The following is a 21,547-nucleotide window of genomic DNA, read 5'->3' on the forward strand; positions in this document are numbered from 1 at the left end:
TTTACATGACAGCATCATGAGTGCAGCTGGCCGCTTCACATGACAACATCATGAGTGTAGCTGGCAACTTTACATGACAACATCATGAGAGAAGCTGGCAACTTTACATGACAGCATCATGAGGGCAGCTGGCCACTTTACATGACAACATCATGGGCGTACCTGGCAACTTTACATGACAACATCATGGGTTGCTGGCAACTTTACATGACAACATCATGAGTGTAGCTGGCAACTTTACATGACAACATCATGAGTTGCTGGCAACTTGACATGGCAACATCATGAGTTGCTGGCAACTTTACATGACAACATCATGACTTGCTGGCAACTTTACATGACAACATCATGAGTTGCTGGCAACTTTACATGACAACATCATGAGTGTAGCTGGCAACTGTACATTGCAACATCATGAGTGTAGCTGGCAACTTTACATGGCAACATCATGAGGGTTGCTGGCAACTTTACATGGCAACATCTGTGGTGCACTTGACAACCTCTGTGTTACAGTTGGTTGAAACTCTCAGCAACATCATGGAAATAGTTCTAATGTAATGGATTAATTATCAGAATGTTATGCTGGATATTGAGAGGATGTTGTCACTGTCATTCTACAGTTACAATGAGAATTAAAGACCGACGGTATGAATCATGAAAGCACAATACTTCGAAGTCTAATTCTACCATCGTGGCATTCGAACTGTACCCAAAAGGAAACAATGGTCAAAATAGGTCCAGAGAATCTGGTATCATGACAAAATGGAGATATGTGGACTGTTAAGCAGTTGAATTCTTTAAGAAATACTTCAACAAACAGTTCATGCCTGTTTACTGATTGAAACTCAAAGTTACACCTTACTTACCACGAAATAATTTCAATGGCACTATTTACTACAACAGGTGCTTATTTGACTATCAAACCCCAAACATTTGACATCGTGATTTGGCACGGTTCGAGACGACCAACGGTAGCGTGGCTGGTCTCTATCAAAGCATAGCGAACACGTTGTACGTTCAATGACAGAGGTCACTGCTACTGTCAGTTACGATTATTCGATTGTTTGGTTGCCCCTGTTCTTCTTTATGGGTGTGAATTATTGAGTTTTGGTAATACCTTTTGGGTAGAAAATATTATTTTAAAATTTCTATTGGAACTCCTCTCATTAAGAATAAAACCACCACTCATGATGGGGAACTGGTGGGATAACCACCTGAAACTTGAATTAAGTCACGAATCTTACTCTTTTGGGGAAACTCATTCCAGGAAAGGCTTCTAAAGTTTCTCTCTTAATTTACAAATTACTCCACAATGATACAACTTGTTACACATCTGGTTATGAAAGGATTGCCTGCATTAAGGGAACTTTTGACAAAATTGGAATGAGTTATATTTGGGCTACACAGGCTTTTCCTAATGAAAGTAGTCTTAAAACACTTGAAAACAGACTGAAAGAAATTAATGCACAGACTCAATTCTGAATTGAAATACGAAACCAATCTGAATTTATTACATTATACTAATCGGAGGGCGTTACGTAATTTCAGAACCACAAGCCATTACCTTCCAGTTGAAATAGCATGAAGGATTAAACACCCCCAAATGAAAGATTATGTACCTTTTGTAATTCAAAAGATACTGAAGATGAATTTCACTTTTTCCTAATTTCCCCGTCCTTGTTCCAAGAAAGGACAAAGATGTTTTCAAAAACTAATTCTGTAGATACCCGAATATGCACAAAATGAACCAGCTGTCTCACATAAAAACAAACTAGGGACAATTAGGAAATTATCAATAATTTGCAAAATGATAATGTCTCATTTTAAGCAAACCCCCCCCCCCACAAAGAAAAAAAAAGAAAACCGAAAAAATCAGAAAATATAAAAACAGTGAAAAATATGATATGCATGTACAACCAAGCGATATGTATATAACATAAATAAGTCTAATGTCGCAAAACGCTGCGGGAGTGTTAATAAAGTTCACTACAAGCCCTTGAGCATGCTTGCACGTGATACAAGAGGTGCGTTCGCCCGAAATTTTTCAACGGTTGTGGATGGTTCGAACCTTCTCTCCAGGTACACATGCTTGCTCGTGTTCCTGTTTCTGTGTAAGGAATTCTTGTGAAGGAATGCCTAAAATGATTATTAAGGAAAAAACAGACCCCTGCCTATGACAAAAACACTGTCAGATATCTATATATATCCGTCTAGTTCCATCATCCTGTAGGGACAGATAACAATATTACAAATAATCGTGTTTGTGCTGCAAAATATCTCCTAGAAACCTAACCAGAAAAATAGCATCCCATTACTACCGTAACAAAGTTTATGCTCAAATATATCCCGACCGGGTTCTCTATGTAAAGCCTTCTTTATACCACAGCTGTCGATAATTGAGGTCATATGATACGCACCTGGCCCTTTGAAGTAAAAGATGCGGGTCTAATTGAAAATACATTACATCTCACAATGTCTATTATATTTCCTAAATCCAGTCCCCGTAATAGGTTATCAAAGGAACGTATAATGCACTAGGTATTATATTAGTTCCAAAGAGTAACTGATTTCTTTAATGGTATCGGTTTGACAGGCTCCATGCGAATCCTGTTACACTCGTCTATGAAGTGGACCTTCAAACAACGTAATTATTTTATGTGTGATTATATTAAATATGTTTTAAGCACGACATAATGTACCGCTAATTTGATCCTTAGGGTTAAACTCATTCAATGAGCACCCCGCATATTCATGCGTCATTGCCCTGCTTGACATCGATGTGATTTGAATGTAGGCCCTACAGCAAAGGATCCTTTAAATTTTAGAAGATTTGTTAATGTAAAGTAAAAAACCGAACTTGATTTGAACGTGAAATTACGCATTTTTCTGATAAAGCTGTCCGACAAGGAAGAATTAATAGTGACGATAGCTGCCGTTCCTGCGATTAATTACCTCACAAAGTGTAGGAACACGTTGAGGTTTTGTTATTCATCATGACTCGCATGTCTCCTTTTATGATAGGGCCATAGATTGTATAAAAGGTATGATACATTATGGACGACAACTTCTTTATTATATTATGATGCGACGGTCGGTATAGATTCTTAAACCTTTGTCAAGCAAGAGTGATGTAATACATCACACAACCGACTTATATACATGTAACAGGGATTAAGTAAGACAACGTCATAATATAATGAAGACGTTGGTACCCATAAATAATCATGCCTTTCTCATTATTTATCAACTTCTAAAATTCCGATAAAACAGGTCATATATCAGCATGGAAATATTTTACAATATAGAAGAAGAAATGAAGAAGAAGAAGAAGAAGAAAAAGAAGAAGAAGACGAAAACAATAATTTATTATTGTGTCACATGCTAATATACGGTACATAATGACACAATCAAAACATTCGCATAACATCCGGTCATTTGGCCCATGAGACACATATACTCTCCCAAAAAAAGAAACGCATCATGAAAATAGCAATTTCAAGTAGCAATGAACTAAAACGTGATTCATTTTACAAAAGGTTTTGCTCTGTTTATGAGTCCTATGGTGTTTATGTTTTGAAACATCACAAAAAAACGCACCATCCGTAAAATACCCGTATTTAACAGCATGATTTTCAATTGCGGCGTGTAGTGTCACAGAATACACAATTCACATGCAATTGGGGATCAGATAGTCTCAATGATGGGTATAAAAGGTTGATCGCTGTCTGGCGATTATTCACTGTATTTGGAATATTGTTGGCGAACGCAAAATGCCACGTCTAAGTGAAGCCAACCGTCATATCGCCATTGGTTTGCTTGAATCTGGCCAGTCTCAACGTGCAGTTGCCCGACGCATGAATGTTCACCAAAGCACAATTTCACGGCTCTGGGAGAGATATCGCCGTCAGAATGCGATAGCAGATGCCCCTCGTAGTGGGCGACCTCGAGCGACCACTGCGGCGCAGGATCGCTACATCCGGGTACATCACCTGCGTCATCGAACAGCTAAGGCGACCAGTACCGCTCGACAAATACCCGGATTGAGGAGGCTTTCTGCACAGACCGTCAGGAACAGGTTGAGAGAGGCTGGTTTACGTGCCAGAAGACCTTATTTTGGCCCTGTGCTTCGACAACAACATCGTCGACATCGAGTTCAATGGTGCACCAACGTTCAGGCCTGGAACCTACCGAATTGGCGTAGAATCTGGGTAGAATCACGATTTCTATTGGAACTACGCGATGGAAGAATGCGGGTGTACAGACGTTTCGCCGACGCTTGCGTTCCCCAGGTGGACAGATTCGGCCGGGGAAGTGTTATGATGTGGGGAGCGATCACCTGCCGTAGGAGAAGTGATTTGGTGATGATCCAGGGCAACCTGACAGCTCAACGGTAGAGTGACGAAATCCTACGCCCTCACCTCCTTCCAATCATTGATCGCCAGAGGGAGTTGTTTCAACAGGACAATGCCAGGCCCCACACAGCACGTCACACTAGAGACTTCCTCCAGAACCACAACATCAATGTGCTCCCCTGGCCCTCAAGATCACCGGACTTAAACCCGATCGAACATCTGTGGGATGCCCTTGACAGACGGGTGTGACGCCGTAACCCTCAGCCCCATACACTTCAGCAACTCGCACAGGCACTACAGGCAGAGTGGGCTGCGATTGGGCAACACGAGATTCTGAGACTTATTCGTTCGATGCCGAGGCGATGCCGTGCAGTTCTGGATGCCCACGGTGGTCACACGAGGTATTGACTTCAGCGCCACCACACGTCTCCATGTGACACTCAAACTGACTTTCCTCGAGTTGGTGCCAAAGACGGATACGTCTGCATTCCCAGTGTGCAATTTCGCTATATTTCATTGACTCATAAAGCCTACAAGATGTTTCAAAATGAACATAAAAATACAGTTGAAATTCCTATATGCGTTTCTTTTTTTTTGGAGAGTATATAACACGGTAAAACATTTAAGATAGATAAATAACGTATATTACCCATGCATCACGCATATAACATACCAATCCTTCAATACATACGTACGTACATTCATCCATGCGTCAAACCCAGCTCCGTCCATTTATATGAAGAGAACTATCACACAGACAAAGTGACCTAAAATATACATGTACCTACCACTGTTACATATTACATGTATACCATGAATAGACAATTGCCTAAGATCACATGTGGCCCTCTCATGGAAAATCTGTTTCTTTATGTAAACGGGTGACAATTTATGCTCGGATTGGAAAATGAAAACTGGGTAATTTATACTTGGGCTTCTTCTATATCGATTATCTAAATTCGTTCAGTAATGATCAAATAACTCATTTCCTTCCTCTGATGTCCCCATCTGAATTATGACAAGAAGAAGCTTTTGACATGCTCTCACCAGTGTCATATTTACAATCTATGCATTAAGAGTCGGAATGAGAAAATGTATACCATCCACAAGACTGTATGACACAAAGAAAGGCTTCGATTTTCAAATAGTCAACTTTCCCTTCATGTAGAGTAGAATGTTCCACTATCTCCAATCTTTGGTAGCTATATTTCACAACTTAAAAAGTAGGGGCGGTGGGGTAGCCTAGTGGGTAAAGCGTTCACTCGTCAGGCCGAAGATCCGGGTTCGATTCACCAAATGGGAACAATGTTTGAACACCATTTCTGGTGTCCCCCGCCGTGATATTGCTGGAATATTGCTGAAAGCGGCGTAAAATAATACTCACCCACTCACATGAATAGTATGACAACAATTTGATAGAGTAGACCGACTTGGAGATGGTAATACCTGTAAGTCTTCTAACATGGTCAGGAAAGCTGTACCTTGATCGGGTAAGTTGAAACTTGACAGGGTGTTAAGCTGGAAATTGATGGGGTTCGTTAAACCGTGACAGGACAGGCTCAACTTTACACGGTATCGAGCTTAAACCTCATAGGGATATAAAGGCTGAAAACTTAAACGTAACATCACCTTGATAAGCTATGCTGTGTCATGATACTAAACGATAGAACCTGATCCTATCAGATGGACCTTGATGTCTTTATCAAAATTGACAATAGAAGCTGAACGGTAATCATGATCTCACGGGATAGAAAAACAGCCATTACTTGAATACAGAGATTGTTGAAATGGTTGATGGGTAACGGACAAAATCAAATGTGAAAACGCTGTGATTAATTAAACAAACAATTTAATTGGTTAGACAAGTTCAACTAACGAGTAGCATCAACAGCAAGACACTTCTTCCAACCATTTGCATGACCCTGGTGAACTTGCCGTGGCTGGTGAGTCTTAACTTCGTGAAAGTTGAGCGGACTTGAAAGACTTTTGTGGCGACATCTAAAGTTTAAATGAGTTACAGATACACCATTGCTATTTCTCTGTAACGTTTTTTAAAATTGGATCAGTTCTTCAGAGAAAGGTACAGGAATACGACGTTAAAGAATGCCCAGAGGTTACTGCGAAGGTTGGTTTCCTTGTGTGTACCATCGCGCCATTGTATCTGAAGTCTGTGTGGTAACAAAGTCAACACACGGGCATGTGTTGATAGAAAGGCTAAATGACTCCTGTAATGTCTCAGAGTTGACCAAATTACGCGTGAGCGACAACGAGGATCGATGTTAATGCCGTTGCTAGCCAAGAACTCCCATATCCAGCTAATCATGATGTGAGCCAGGGACAAGGCATGTAACTCAACACGCGCCGTTTCAAAATCGACAATCCTTTTGTTGGTTTTCTATGCAGACTTTCCATTTGCTCAATTAACAATTTCTGTAATGGTCCACCGGAAGGCATAGAGTTCTTCTGGGAATTCTTGCATTGTCTAATTCTGTCGATTGGAACCCGTTTCCTATAGTTGCTTAAGCCCTTATGGCAATAAGTGTGAGCGGTGTCGGGTCCAGGAAGAAAGAGCACTGTCACTGGAAGTGACTAGGAATAAAGGGATGTTCGCCTCTCCTTTAAAATACAGGATAATTCAAAGCAGATCGGAACACTTGGAGAAAGCGGACTAAATGATTCAAGAGATTCAGCCTAGCACTGTGGACGAAAAAGATTCTATTGAAGTGCGGTATGATTTAAATCTAAGATTTTTTTCAAACTCGCCATGAGGTTATGAGTTTATAGAACACAAATTGAGTCGAACAGAAAATGACTTTAAAGTGCTCGTGGTCTTTAAATCGATGGGAGAATCGAATTGAAGTATCTCCGTAATTAACCTGCATGTTGAAATGTTATAAGTAATCTTGTGGTCATTAAAGATAATTCAATGAGCGTTGCTGGATTTAACGCAGTTTTTAGCACCATTGTGGTAACAATGGATGATGGTTAAAGCCCGGGTTTTCAGTGTGATCGAGCAATAGGCTACTTCATGTGGGTGCCACGGAGGGTGATATACCGGGGATTCGTATTCTGACAACTCCTTTGTTTGTTGTTGTTTATCGCTGCACTCAGCAATATTCCAGGTCTATTGCGGCGGTCTGTAAATAACCACACAAGTATGGACCACACAAGGCAGTGGTCAATACCACGAGCATCGATCTACACAATGACATGTGTCAGCCAAGTCAGCGAGCCTGACCACCCGCTCCCATTCGTCGCCTGACAACTCGTCCCGATCCGAGATAGGTTACGGAAAGGGGCGAATAGGGACGAAAGCGAAACAACTACTACTCCTACTACTACTAACAACTACAAAACCAAAAAAAACAACAACCCAAAACTACTACTACTACATAATGGCAATCGCTTGATTGTAATTTCCACCCCAAAAACCCTACCCCCAAAAAAGAAAAAAAAAGAAATAAAAACACCCCAAAAAACAACAAACAAACAAACAAAACAAACAAACAAAAAAGCAAAAAAAACCACCCAAAATGATAAACTAAAACATCACGTCACCGTCAGAACTCACGATCGTCCATCGAACGGATTCTGTCGCCAATGGGTATAAATAGTAAATTATATGAATATATATCACTGAAAATAAACGATGACACCTTACAAAAAAGGCAAGCATCTCAGGACTGCTTTGCTGCTAACACCATCCACACACACAATCTGCATAAACAGGCAAGTGTTGCCAAAGGCCGCCTAACACTATTCTAGTCTATGGCAGCTGCCTGCAAACGATCGCGTCCGGACCAGATAATCCAGTGATTAGGATTGTGGGCCGTTCAGACTAACTACGGCGAGTATGGATCGGACAATCCAGTGACAGCCAGTCTGGACCAAACAATCAGAACAGAACTTAATTTATCATCCAAAACTGTGTTCCACAGGAGATATCGCTTGTGTGAAATCAAACGATATCTCCTAGGAGATATCGTTTTGACAGTAGATTTTGTACAATGCCCTGACAATGCTATGGCGTCATGTACTTGATGACGTCATAATGCTATGACATCGCTGCACTGCAAGTCTAATGGCAGTACCATGTTCAGAGATGTACATTTTTCATTGAAAATTAATGAAGAGTGATTTTGGATGATAAATAGAATCTCACCCTCGTGTCTTCTGATATCAAATATATCAACACTCGTTGATAAAAGTAAAAATATCCTCGGCAAGCCTCGGATATTTGTAACTTTATCAACTCGTGTTGATATAATTGATATCAGAAGACACTTGGGTGAGATTCTCTATTTACGCTCAGCCTGAAACGTTCGGCATACATTGTTTTATATCCTCAGTGCCAAGTGAGTGCCAGGCAGAGTAACATCAACTACCGACTCCCACAGGCTTGTGTTTGTATTTTAGTATGACGCGGCTGGGAATCGAACCAGCCACCTTGGCCTCCGTGGCGAGTGACTACCATACTTACTCATCAAGGATAAACAGTTGGAACATCTAGAATTCGAACTAATGATCATCGGATACTGGAAGATAAGGGATGAGACCACTATGATTCCTAATAATGTGTGAACATAAACCTTGTTTTCTCGTCAATATCGAATTCCTGGATCAATATAAAAGGAAATAGGTCTCGATCTATTCTAGACCATACGAACAGTGTTTTATTTCACTGTCCAAACAAATTATGTTGTCATGCGGTATTATTTAAAAATGTCACATCAACTTCCATGCACTGCAGTCCAATTATCGCACTATACTGTGCAAAGTTAAAATGATGAGGATTAAATGCCCTTATAGAATATTTGTTCTAATCCCAACACCTCAATTAAATACGCGACCACGCTTAAGTGCCTCGAACGCTATCATCCCATGTGCCAACAATAAAAGAAGTTACTTCATGCAATAATAACTAAACCTCAAGCCATCCGCAAAATCACAGTTAATAGGAGGAACAGCTTTCTTGGACAGTACTTCTTCATGTAATTTCCATTCTTCGATTCCTTTCCCCCTTAAACAAAACCATTTAACAGCGCAAAAAAACAACACCTGCGTCATTTTCCTGCAACATCAAAATGGAATTCATATTTGTCACCGAAACCGATCATTACATCGGCCAAACTAATTATTGAAAAGTGTTTAAAATTCTGGAAATTGCGGTCTGATGTCCCCTAAACCAATGGGAGCTAAGGACAGCCAGTGTCTATTAAGGCTTAGAGCTTCTTCGCTCGTCGACTTGCCGAAGGACTCCTATCCTCAGAGATAAAAGCCAATAAAACGCAGTAATAACATCGGACTTGTAGCATGAAGTGACGCAGCGAGCCTGGTGCCTGCTGATGAACCTGTTTGCAGCTAACTTGCCTATTCCAGAGATGCATGGTCTGTCCCGCTGCATTAGGTGTAAGGTTGAGTAACTTCGGGTGACGTGGGCACATTAACTGTGTTGAGATGAGCTAGGGGCGAGAGGAGTCGCCTGCAGTGGGTATTGATCTTATCATTACCGGCGTAAGAACGCTGAAGTCTGTCAAGTTAAACTGTGAGGGGCGGTGACTGCACTACCTCACGGCGACGACAACACCGTCGGAAACTACTGTCAAGGTAGCGTCAACTATCTCCACCATAACACAAGTAAAAAGTTTAAAATAACTATCTTCTCCGCGCCAGTGGGGAGAATAGATTGGACGGATATTATTCCAGGCGATTTATCACTCCGGTGGTCGAGCGATCGGAGGCGTTATTGATGGTATTCACCAAGTTTGAAAGTTTTTTCACCGGTCTCAGTGACAATGTGAGCTACTAGTGGTACAGCGGTTTTATGGCTTGCATTGTGATCAGGGATAATACAACACAAGAACTTCCTAGTGTGCGAGTCACTTCCATCACTGATCATACAGTGTGTAAAAGGAATCGTCTCTTGGCGGTAATGTCTGCTGTGAGACACTGGCCGTAGAAAATTCAAGTGTCGTCTGCTCGCAGCAACCGATTCAAATGTCGTCCGCACGTGATCACGGACAACAGCAACACACATCTACTTCCTATCAGTTCTAATGGATTCGGAACAGTGTATCCGTGTTGTATTGCCAATGGAGAACCTGCCGACACTACTGGCTTCGACAACAGAAGCAGTCGCCAGTTTCAGAAACATAAAGCCGCATTAATTCCGGGATTACTTACCACGAGAGACAATTCCTGTTATCCCGTACTTCCATGGTAGAAAGCCAGCCGCCGCCGCGTTGAGTCAAGTATGTCACGGATGTACTGTATAATCTGCTAATGGAATGAACAAGTCGTCATCGCTGGATTCAAAGAGAAGCTGGAACTTAATGTGCATCTCAGAGCCACCAACACGTAATACAGCTTCCAGCACACAGGTACAAGCAACGAAGATGAAAACATTATTTTACAATATGGCAGAATTTTCAAGCACGTTTCTCTAGACGCCAGTTCGATTTTAAGTTTCTTCTTGAACGAAGGCTACGTTCCAGTTCAAGGTTTGACCATTGTAAGAAAGTTTTGCGAAATCGGCAAGTCTGTATGAACCAAGACTGTGGCATTCTATGGAAAGAGTTCCCATGACAGAGATTGTTTATCCGGGATATTCTGTGTTTGCTTCTGAGATTCACGTAGAAGCACACCGTGGTATTGATTCCACAAGGATTGATAATACGCTGACACATACCTGACCAAGAGTGTGTTATGGGAGGGGATTCCGATGTACTGGTATCCGCAGTGAGGCTTGTGTAATCCAGTCTGCAAGTTGGTCTACACTGGTCGTCTGGAACACTACCAGACTCAATACTCACGATTCCACCTCTGGTGTGTGAATATCAATGTATTCAGAGCGAGGGAATTACCCCATACAGAACCACCACTGTGGTGTTAAAGGTGCATCACTCAATTGTTGTTTGATTTGAACAAGTGTTTGAATACTCTACGCAAGGTATTGCCATATACAAGCTGAAATCATTGCGAAATAGTATAGGCGTACTCTCACATGATTGTTTGATACCATATTGCAGGGATAACCCGCACAAGATAACCCCGGAAGCGGTTTCGTTAAAGGCACTCTCTCGAATAAACCGTGCTTTTGGTTTCTGTTATATCAGTGCTTTGAAATTCTGGCACATCAGTGCTTGTTTTGTTTTTAGCACACAAGTGCTTGAATATTTGAGGGAATTTTTGTGGAATTCTTTCGAACTCCATCATTTATGACCAGGATGACGTTCTAAAAGAGGGTTGAGTTTAACGACGCAGATTGATCCAAATGTGGAAGTAGATCGTTGTCTCTGTAACGAAACGACACATTAGTGTCAGCTTTTATAATCTATATCGTTATTATCTCTGATTAAAAGACGATTCCACTACCCGCCAAGATGTCGTTTGCCCAGATCATGGATAACCTCTTTCACACTGTCAGAAGCGTAAGTTTCTGGAGGTCAGTGAAGACCGAGTTCCTTCTGACAACCTTCTACGTCCTGTTTGGGTGTGGTGCCACAATCACGGCCAACACCCGCTGTAAAGCCAGTACTGATGAACTGAAAGCTGCCGTTACGTTCGGGATGACGACAGTAACGCTACTTCACTGTTCACTGAGGATGGGTTCTCCTGCACAGATGAACCCAGCAATTACCATCGCAATGTTGTGCACCCGCAAAATCGACATCATCACAGCGTTTTTTAATGTATTTGCTCAATGCCTGGGAGGGATCGCTGGAGCCGGGGTGTTGTATGGAGTTACCCCTGCCCGCCAGCATGAATATCTTGGCGTGACCTCTGTGCATTCAGACATTGAGAGTGGACAAGCTTTCGGAATCGAATTCCTCATCACATTTGTCCTTGTGTTTGCATATTTCTCTAGTATGGACCCACCCCATCTAGCGACGGGTACCTTCCAAGTTATACCAGCGGGTCTCGCAATTGCGATTGGTCATACATTCGGGGTAAGTGTATATCAAAGGTGTCTTGTTTTCGGAGTTAAAGAGAATCTTTGTAGATAAGCATTTGCATTCTTTGATATTTGAACCGTTGTACTTAGAACTTTCACTGATACCCTTGCATTCATCATCATTTGTGATTAACGCCGAATTCCATGCACATCATGATAGGTAACAACCATATGCATTCATTCATTCGGGCGGTGGTGTAGCCTAGTGGTTAAAACGTTAGCTCGTCACGACAAAGACCAGGGTTCGATTCTCCACATGGGTACAATGTGTGGTGTCCCCCTCCGTGATATTTCTGGAATATTGCTGGAATATTGCTAAAAGCGTAAAACTCATTCACTCACTCAAAAGCCCTTAACAAGATGGCCCTCCGCTGCACGTGCTATATCAGCGTGGACAAAACTAATACAGGGAAATTAATACTGGAACAAATTAAATTTGAATTAAACCTTCAAGGGTAAAATTACAATACGATTCTCTGTGAATTTCTCATTGGGTTTACAATCATGTCAGCCAGGCATTTGAATATCGTAATATTACATGTTTTTCTCATCACGCTTTGACGGGATTAGTATCCGTTGCTGAATATATCATCGCCGCAGGCGGCGTCTGTAGTGACATGAGTTATTAAGATGGATAATGATAGCAACAAAATGAGCTTAAGAGATGTTAATTAGAAAAAAAAGTACCTAACGCGATCTTTTTATTCAGTTTAAGAGAACCAAAGCTTTGTATCAAACGAACTGATCCGGTGATGGCGTTACATGATGATGAATGTGTGATGAGATATAAATAAAAAGAACCGAGTTTGTCAGTTCCAATTCCAGCAGTTCAGGGACGTTGGGGTGGTCATGCGGATGACATATTGGCCAGGTTTGATTCTACCCTTGGTGAAATCGAGTACTGGACAAGTTCCCAAACGGCGTAAAACGACACAATGTTCAACAAAAAAACCTATAGCTTAAATCCAGGTATATTGTAAACACACCAAGAATACACCCGTTCCAAATTTGAACTCAGCCTTTGCAGCCAATTACGAAGGGAATGCCAGAGTTTAGTGGATTGTAGGTCAAACTATGACATATGCCAATGTGATAGAATAATCAGTGAATACATCAGGTGCTCGCGAAAACGATTAGCATGTCCTGCCCTACGAATCGCACCCGCCATGTACCGTCCGAACCTAATTAGGCTTTAACAACCAATTCAGCACATTGAGCACAATTAGTCGAACACCGCAAATATCTGTGTAGATTTGTGGCCCTTAGCCGTTCTAGGATCCGAATTGTTTAATCCAAACAATGAATCTCCCTGATGACGATCTTTGGTCTTTCATTATCGTACCAGTATCAATCTCCTTATATAAAAGCAGCCGCCATATTCCCTACCCAACCTTAGAGACGCTAAGGTTGGGTCGGACCAACCTTAGTTATCAACCTTAACTTAAGGTTAACCTTAGTTAAGGTTGTTTCGTGCAACGGGAGGCTAACCAAAGTAAAGGTCTAAGGTTGTAATCTTAGAGATAAGGTTGACCTTAAGAGATAAGGTTGTTTTGAACAACGGAGCCCTGAGCTATATGGCATCATGGTGAATAATGCGTGCCTTCGACCTGTGTCCGTTTGGACTTGGTGGCCACAGAAAGCTGATGCCCATGATATTACTAAAATACTGTTCAAAGTACTTACGGTCTCTCACTTTCATCACCATGGTAACTGATTTGAACGGCCACTTAATGACAACCTTCAATTTGTGGAATCACTACACTACCTGTTGATTGTAGAACGACCACTTTATGACATCCTAAACTTATAAAACGATAACTTAATGGCTACCTACAACTTGCAGAACGATCACTCAGAGGATAAAAACAACTTCTAGAAGGGCCGCTCGATGACTACATTTAAGGTACAAAGATATCACTTAGGGACAATCTATAACTTGTAGAACGATCACTTGTGACGACGTTTATGGTGTAGAAGAATCACCGAAAGGCTACCTGTAATTGTAGAACGAGTGCTCGATGATTACTTTCAACATGCAAAACGATCACTGAATGGCGACCTATAATTGTAGAACGCGCGTGTGATGATTACGTAGAACGTTTAACGCCACAGGTCAAGGTTTGATTCCGAAATGGGCAAATTTACGAATCCCTTGTGCTCTACATGACTGCTGGAATATTGCCAAACGCGCTGTCAAATCACACTCACGCACGGACACATGCACCGATACAACCATGGGGATTTTTCTGCTCTGACATTAAAGTACCTGCAACCAATACATTCGCAATTAAGAATCACAGGAATTCCGTGCAGCTTGAAGGTTCTGACGTCTGTTATTACATCTTTCTTTGCCACAGTGGAAGTACACGGGCGCCAGTCTGAACCCAGCTCGGTCACTCGGCCCCGCCATTGTCTGCAACGAATGGAGGGATCATTGGGTGAGTACACGTCTCTGGCTATTTCAGTTTCGCGCCTATCGATATGATATATTATCGTAACTTGTTAAAAGCGATTTTTATTTTATATTATTGAATCTCAGGTATAGTTGTACTAGTTCAGAGGCTGGAGCACACCTTGTTTATAGGAATGCTTCACGCATCTAGAACAGGCAAACCAGTCACTTCAGTGTCAGTTGGACACGATCGCAGTTGCTGTTGCCTGTTCAACGTGTTACCAGTATCATGTTGTCATGTATCCCCCTATCCCTATCACCAATCCTTGGGTAGAACACATACCCCATACTTGTTTAGGCTCGATGATGTACCAACCGCCAGTCCACTAGGTAGTTGCAGGACCCCACGGAGATCTCCGAGTTGATATTCCATGACTGAAGGGCCCCTAATACGCTGAGTTCATTTTCCCATAAGGTTGCAGAAACAGAATGGGTTTTAAGTACCCGAGGTGTGTAAACAAATTTCAGAGAAATGTCTTAGTGTTGTGAAGATCCGATTAGAATTGATCTTCAGCAACCCAAGAAGTGTGGTCAGACTTGATGACCTGTTTGATGCATGTCATCGTACCGCTGACGCGTACATTGTTTGGACTGTTTGATCCAGATTAGATATTTACAAACAGCCGTCATAAAGTTGGAACATTAATGAGTGCAGCGATGAACAATAAGCCAACAAACTTAGGGCTTCCAGGTCAGAAAGATTCAGATTATCAGATGATCGTCTTCTTGTTGGGCTTGCTGAACCATGTTTATTTAAATATATTTAAGAAAGAAAGGACAGCAGGGGATAGCAAGCAGGATTTGAATGATGGGCGAGGGAAGTGTAAGTTGTCATGGCTTGATATGTTAAGCGACAAATCAACTTTGTTCAGTAAAACGATACAAATTGAAAGTAAGCAGAGGCCTTCATGCTTTTTAGCCTCCACGCCATGGGACGGGAGGACAGCGGCTCACATTGTCTTCTCTCTCGGGAAATCGAAACTTGGACTAATGCTTGAAAAATGAACGCACTTTCCACAAAGCTTGCTGAAGCTCGATTGGATAGGTCTTATCAAATGTCAAAGGTACAATAATAAATCTCCAGGTACAAGTGTTGTGTGTTTATGAGCTTAGACGGCATCATGTTGGCACTCATTCCTCCAGTGTCCAGTAAAATGGGGGAATGGCGCTATGGACGGGGAACAGGCTTTAAAGAGAAAATCTTGCCTGACAAATGATCCTTCTCCACTCTGTTAATGGTGTGAGTTCACTCTCAATTCTAGTGCTAGTCTATAATGATATGGATCTAATCATTACAAATAGAAGCTGGCAATTAAAACATTGGCCTGGAGATATTGATGTCGGTGATGCATCCCTTGGTGGATGAAGGGAGCCAGTAGCTGATAGATGAGGAATAAAGGTGTGATTAAAACTAGATTTTGCAGACGCAGGGGCTTCCACCAATATGGATTCCGTGCATATGAACAGTATTTGAAAAAGATGGCGTGTGATTGATGCTATGGCGTGATAGCTGATTGTATGGACCAGGCTCCGAGCAAGTAGACATTCCCTTGTGATCCCAGTGTTGTGGAATGGGTGACTGAGAAGAAAGTAGCGACATCAATGCCTTGGAGTTATTATTTTTGGTGTGTTGATGAGGGTAACAAAAATGTCCGAAGCTAAATGAATCGAAAGTGTAAAAAACCCTGTACTCACAAAACATCTTAAACTTCTGGGTGATAGAGATGTTGATAAAAGTGTGCTCTAGTGTGCCCTTTACTACACTGAGTGCGTGCAGACCATCTTGGTCTAGTGGGTAGAAAGTCAGCCTGAAGAATAGAGAGTCTATGGTTCTGGTCTCGGCCACGTCATACCAAAAAATGTCAAATGATGGAACTCAGTGTTCAGGGAATAACACAAGGCGTGGTCGTTTCAGTGTCAGTGTCCCAATTATATGCTATCTTAGTGGGTTCACTAGTCTTGAAAGCAACGTTAACACCCATTCCAATTCACCTCGCTTTTCACTAAAATGTTATTTTCTTGCCTCAAATAACGGTTAAGAGAACGTTAATGTCAAGGTAACAATATCCGATCAGCCCCGTATATAAACAACTCTATATACAATTACTCAGTCCTATTCATTGTGGTTCATCAACATCTCATTGTGTCAAAATACTGTCGGAACACACAAGGGGTCTATGTTCAATGGAAATTACTGGATTCGATTACGGGAGAATGTTGGTCAGACATTGGCGGTATGAGGTGACGGGGTCGACCTGTCCGCCTACAATCGATACAATCTAAGTAGATAACTTCATATCTCACAATCACTTCCCTCATTAAGTTGTCTATAGAACCAATGTGTGCTGACCGGTATTGTTAACACATTAAGGAACAGACCTTGAGTGGTCAGTAGACACTTGTTGGGTGCAGTGTGGTCGATAGGGTCCACTAGAGATGGTCAGACTCTCACTCGGTAACGGATATGGGACCAGTGAGACGTCAAGATTCTTGTTGAGTGTCAGATGGGAACCTGGAGAGTTCAAGAGTTCTGTTCAGTGTACGATAGGAATCTACATTGTGTTTTGTCAATTGTGTTGACCCCTGGAAAGTGAATTCCAATACAAACCATGGTCTTTCATGATGTTATATATTTTCAGACTGTTGTTGTTACCGTTACGTCTTGATATAGCTTAATTCTTATAGCATTGATGTACTGTGCGAAATGCAAGGACACCAAGAGCTTATGCTGTTGAAAACCAAAAATGTAATCAGTACAATTGAACAGTCGCTCTATCGCGATAATGTCAACTCTGTCGAAGTTGTACATTGACATTTTGATTATCGAGCATAAAAAATACTGAGATAAATGAAAAGCACAAAAAGCTCTGAATGCGACGTCCTGAAGCGCGTTGAGCAGAAATGTTCTCTGCAACATGTAATTGACTTGAACATCTGTCTTCTGCAGGAACAATATGAAAGACGGGTTTAAAAGGTCTCAGACACCAGTTATCAAATAAACTAGTCAGCCTTCCGTTCAATTGTTTAAAGTTTGTATTGGTTTCAGACTGGAAACATACTGAAATGTGACAAAACTGTCTACGAGGGCTGAGTGTAGTTTCAACAGATATGTCATTAACCAACAAAATCTGTGAGGCGTATTCTACCGTACGATAGACGTTAAGTTATTGACCAGAAACAAACGCTGCAGACATTGGTATTTCTATGTAGGATGTGAAAGTCAACATGGGGCGGTTTGTATTGACATCCTGTCACATCCGGGCACTAATGAAGGAGGCACATCTCCTGTCACAAGCTGTCTGATCCCTTTAACCAACGAACACAGAAATCTTTTTATTTGCATAATTACTGAGATATGTCAGATAACTGAACACGGTTCACTATTTTTCGATACTAACGGCGCAGTTGGGATTAGAGGGAAAGTTTTGTACATCTCTCCGCTATCGAGCGGAAGTCTACAAATTAGCTTTGTTTTAAATCTAGACAGGTAACAATGGAAGTATTACCACTAATCATTGACTATTTCCATTTGACGACTGAGACAGTTTTCTCGTTAACGTGACATAGCCTTAATGTGTTAAGCTAATTTCCTAATGGTACACGAGTAGTGTTAATGTTCTAAGGGAATTAAGCATATATTTTCAGGTCTACTGGGTTGGTCCTATTCTCGGCGCTCTCCTCGGAGGAATCACGTTTGAATACAGCCATATCAACTACACCGGAAGTCGTCTGCTACGTCGATCAAGCTCCACACGCGATGAAAGTGGCCTGGAAGCACGTGCGAGTAGCAAGGAAAGCGTGGATTTGCCCACTGAGCTGACCTTCTCAGTCAACATGCCCGACGACCCAGAAGTCTGACTGGGAATGTACAACATCGCTTGCGTTGAAATGGACGATGGAAGAGGACTCGGAAATATGACTGCCCAAAAAAGTGGAACAAAAGATAGATAGTTGCAATGTGGTGAGATCAGTCATTAGCTGTCCGTGCGTGATGTTCTAATCGGATAACCTGTCAGATACTGGCTGTGATGTTTTGTACAAATGAAGAAAGATCCTTTGGCTTCAGAGCCTGAAGCTTATTGGACTGGTGAATTAACTAGACATTCCGTTGCCCTGGTTGTGATCGTTTTTCCCACGGCAAAGTCGAAATGATGACTGATATCTGCAATCAACAGTCTCGGGATTCATCACCTGGGGTTTAGATCTGCTATTTGTCAGATTCAACTTCAGATGCTCCTGTTATTGAAATACTTCATCGCCAAGTAATGTGTGCCACATAACAATGCAGTGACGAACATGGCTGACTTTACGTGTTTTGAAAGGCATGGCATGATAAAAAGCAACACAGAGAAGTCACTGTGACCAATCTGTTAATGCATATAAGAGTGAAAGTGTCTGCTGTGTCAAGTCTTGCATTCAGATATTGCTGATGAGTACAGTCCTGAATCCGGGTGTATTTGTTTGAGTGATAAATACAACAATAGACACATTTGGTGATTGTGTGTGTGACATAACTGAATTGTCCTTATAGGATTTCACCATGCTGAAAGGAAGATATACCGCTCTACACTTATTCTCTGAGAATGAGATAAGACAATTGTACAGCTTCTATATATTGTGATTGGATATATTTACAGTACCAATAGAGTCCAATTTTCATAACGCACATCTGTACGTGTTCTGGAGCCGAATGCGGATCTTGTGTGAACTTAATACTTTGTATGATTCATTTTGTGATACTGATAGCTTAACAGTACACGGATAGTTATGATAGAAACAGGTTTCTATTTATTTTTAATTTGGAGTTTTGTAATTGGGCATTGTGTTATTATTAAAAGAGTTCCGTAAATTAGGGAAATACTACTCAGACAAGAACATGAATCTGAGGGATACAGTTTTGGGAATTCTTTGTATCTCAGATCTCGAAAATATCACAAATGACAACGACTGTTGGCGCCTTCTGTCAGTCTTACAGTCTCTTCAACGTGATTTAGAGTAAGTGTGGCTTTCAGGCCGTATCATGTCAGCATCACATGTTCTTTGGGCTGAACGTAACTCCTACTCTTCATCCAACCTCTCTAGAACATTCGCCTAAGGGGATATCCACAGTGTATCCTTGTGTAGAATGAGCAGAGTATTTGTTCTGTGAACTCAAGTTTGTGTATTTTAATATTCCGTTGGCTACATGCGCGATGTTTCAACACTGACCCTGGTACCAAAGATACATATCATGATATTCTGCAGTATTTGAAAGCTTCAGTGATAACGATTACACATTTTAGTAATGATTGCAGATTTTGAGTTTTGCACCCAATACAAAGTGTTTTGCACTCAATACAGAATTTGTTGTTTTCTACTGTTTATGTATTTTTCATGACTTATAGTTGCAGCGCCAATACTGTTCCCACAATACCGTTTCCCGTAAGACAAACACTCTCTAATTATCTGAAATAATGTATCATTATATGATTACCCTAAACGTACAGATCATGTCGTGACATTTGCAGCGTGTAAACCTCGACTAGAAATAGGATGATTAAGACCCTTGATGTTTGGTATCTTGTCGCCAAAGATCTTGAGACTGAGACTGAAGCCATATTGTAAATGAGAACGGTTGTCACGTTGGGTTTTGACTCAAGGGGCAGATATCTTTGGATTTTCCTGAAGCAGCAAATCTCACCCAGCGAGACGATGCAAGAAAGCAACTCCCAGGCTTGCCAGGTGTTGATGTGACGAATATCAAGAGACACGGAGTAGTTTATATTTGTCATCTGAAATCGTTGTTCCTACCTTTTCTGTTTGTAAATCACATATTTTGCCTGCAAAGCAAAATGAGTTTTTCAATATCTCCGAAGACATATCAGTTTTGGAGGATGAATGTGTCGATCAGTAATGAAGTTTTACGGCATTACTGTAAAACCTTGCGGTTCATCTGCCTGACCACATGCCAATCTACTGTATAGCATTTTATCGCTCAAGTATAGATATATCTGACGAAATGTGAGAGACTATATAGAGTGGATTATATTTTTGTAAGAGAGCAATTATTCATTTTCCGTATCGATATTACATTTGGTAGTGCCCATGTGAAGCTTTTTACCATCAATTTAACACAACTAAATATGTCTCGGAATGATTGAAAAGTTAATTTCAATCTTTACCGAGAAAGGATAAAAGGATATTTTCTGAAATTCCTATCAAGTCCTCATTACCACACTGTCATATTTCATATGTTTTCTTGCATATGTCATTTATTTTTAGCATCATTCAAGGAATACCACGGATGGGGACACGAGAAATGATCGTCACAAGTGTTAGCCATGTGGGAATCAAAGCCGGGTTTCGGCGTCTAGAGTGAACGTTTGAACAACCGCGAATAACGCACAATCTACAGCACATGATAACAGGTAGACACTGTGTCATTAATTAATTAATTAATTCATTCATTCAATATGGACATAACAAAACAGTTAAATTGATAATGGAACAAAAGAAATGAGAATGGCACCTTCAAAAGTAACATTATAATACGATAATTAGAATTTATCATTGAATTTACAATCATGTCCGCCAGAAAAAAATTGAAGATCATAACATTTAGATTTTCTTCTCATGCCAACACTTTAAGGAGATTAGTATCCACTGCTGAATATACCATCACCTCAAGGCTGTTTATGTAGTAACATGATTTATTAAGATGGTTATATTAAAGATAATAAAGATGATGATAAGAAAAATAGTTCTCAACGCGATCTTTTGAATTCAATTCAACGGATTGTGCCTTTTAAT

At 41.1% G+C, this 21,547-nt stretch overlaps 1 protein-coding gene across 1 annotated transcript; it reads left to right on the forward strand.

The window, feature by feature from the left end:
- Nucleotides 1–10,212: 10,212 nt before the first annotated feature.
- Nucleotides 10,213–20,093, forward strand: LOC124273776 (aquaporin-4-like). The gene is made up of 3 exons (XM_046709086.1): nucleotides 10,213–12,301; nucleotides 14,664–14,744; nucleotides 18,404–20,093. The coding sequence occupies exons 1-3, from the start codon at nucleotides 11,735–11,737 to the stop codon at nucleotides 18,614–18,616; spliced, it is 861 nt and encodes a 286-aa protein (XP_046565042.1). The 5' UTR covers nucleotides 10,213–11,734; the 3' UTR covers nucleotides 18,617–20,093.
- Nucleotides 20,094–21,547: the final 1,454 nt, after the last annotated feature.

The sequence above is a fragment of the Haliotis rubra genome, unplaced genomic scaffold (genome assembly GCF_003918875.1).
Source record: "Haliotis rubra isolate DU_JTF1 unplaced genomic scaffold, ASM391887v1 Scf184, whole genome shotgun sequence".
Classification (NCBI taxonomy): Eukaryota; Metazoa; Mollusca; class Gastropoda; order Lepetellida; family Haliotidae; genus Haliotis; species Haliotis rubra.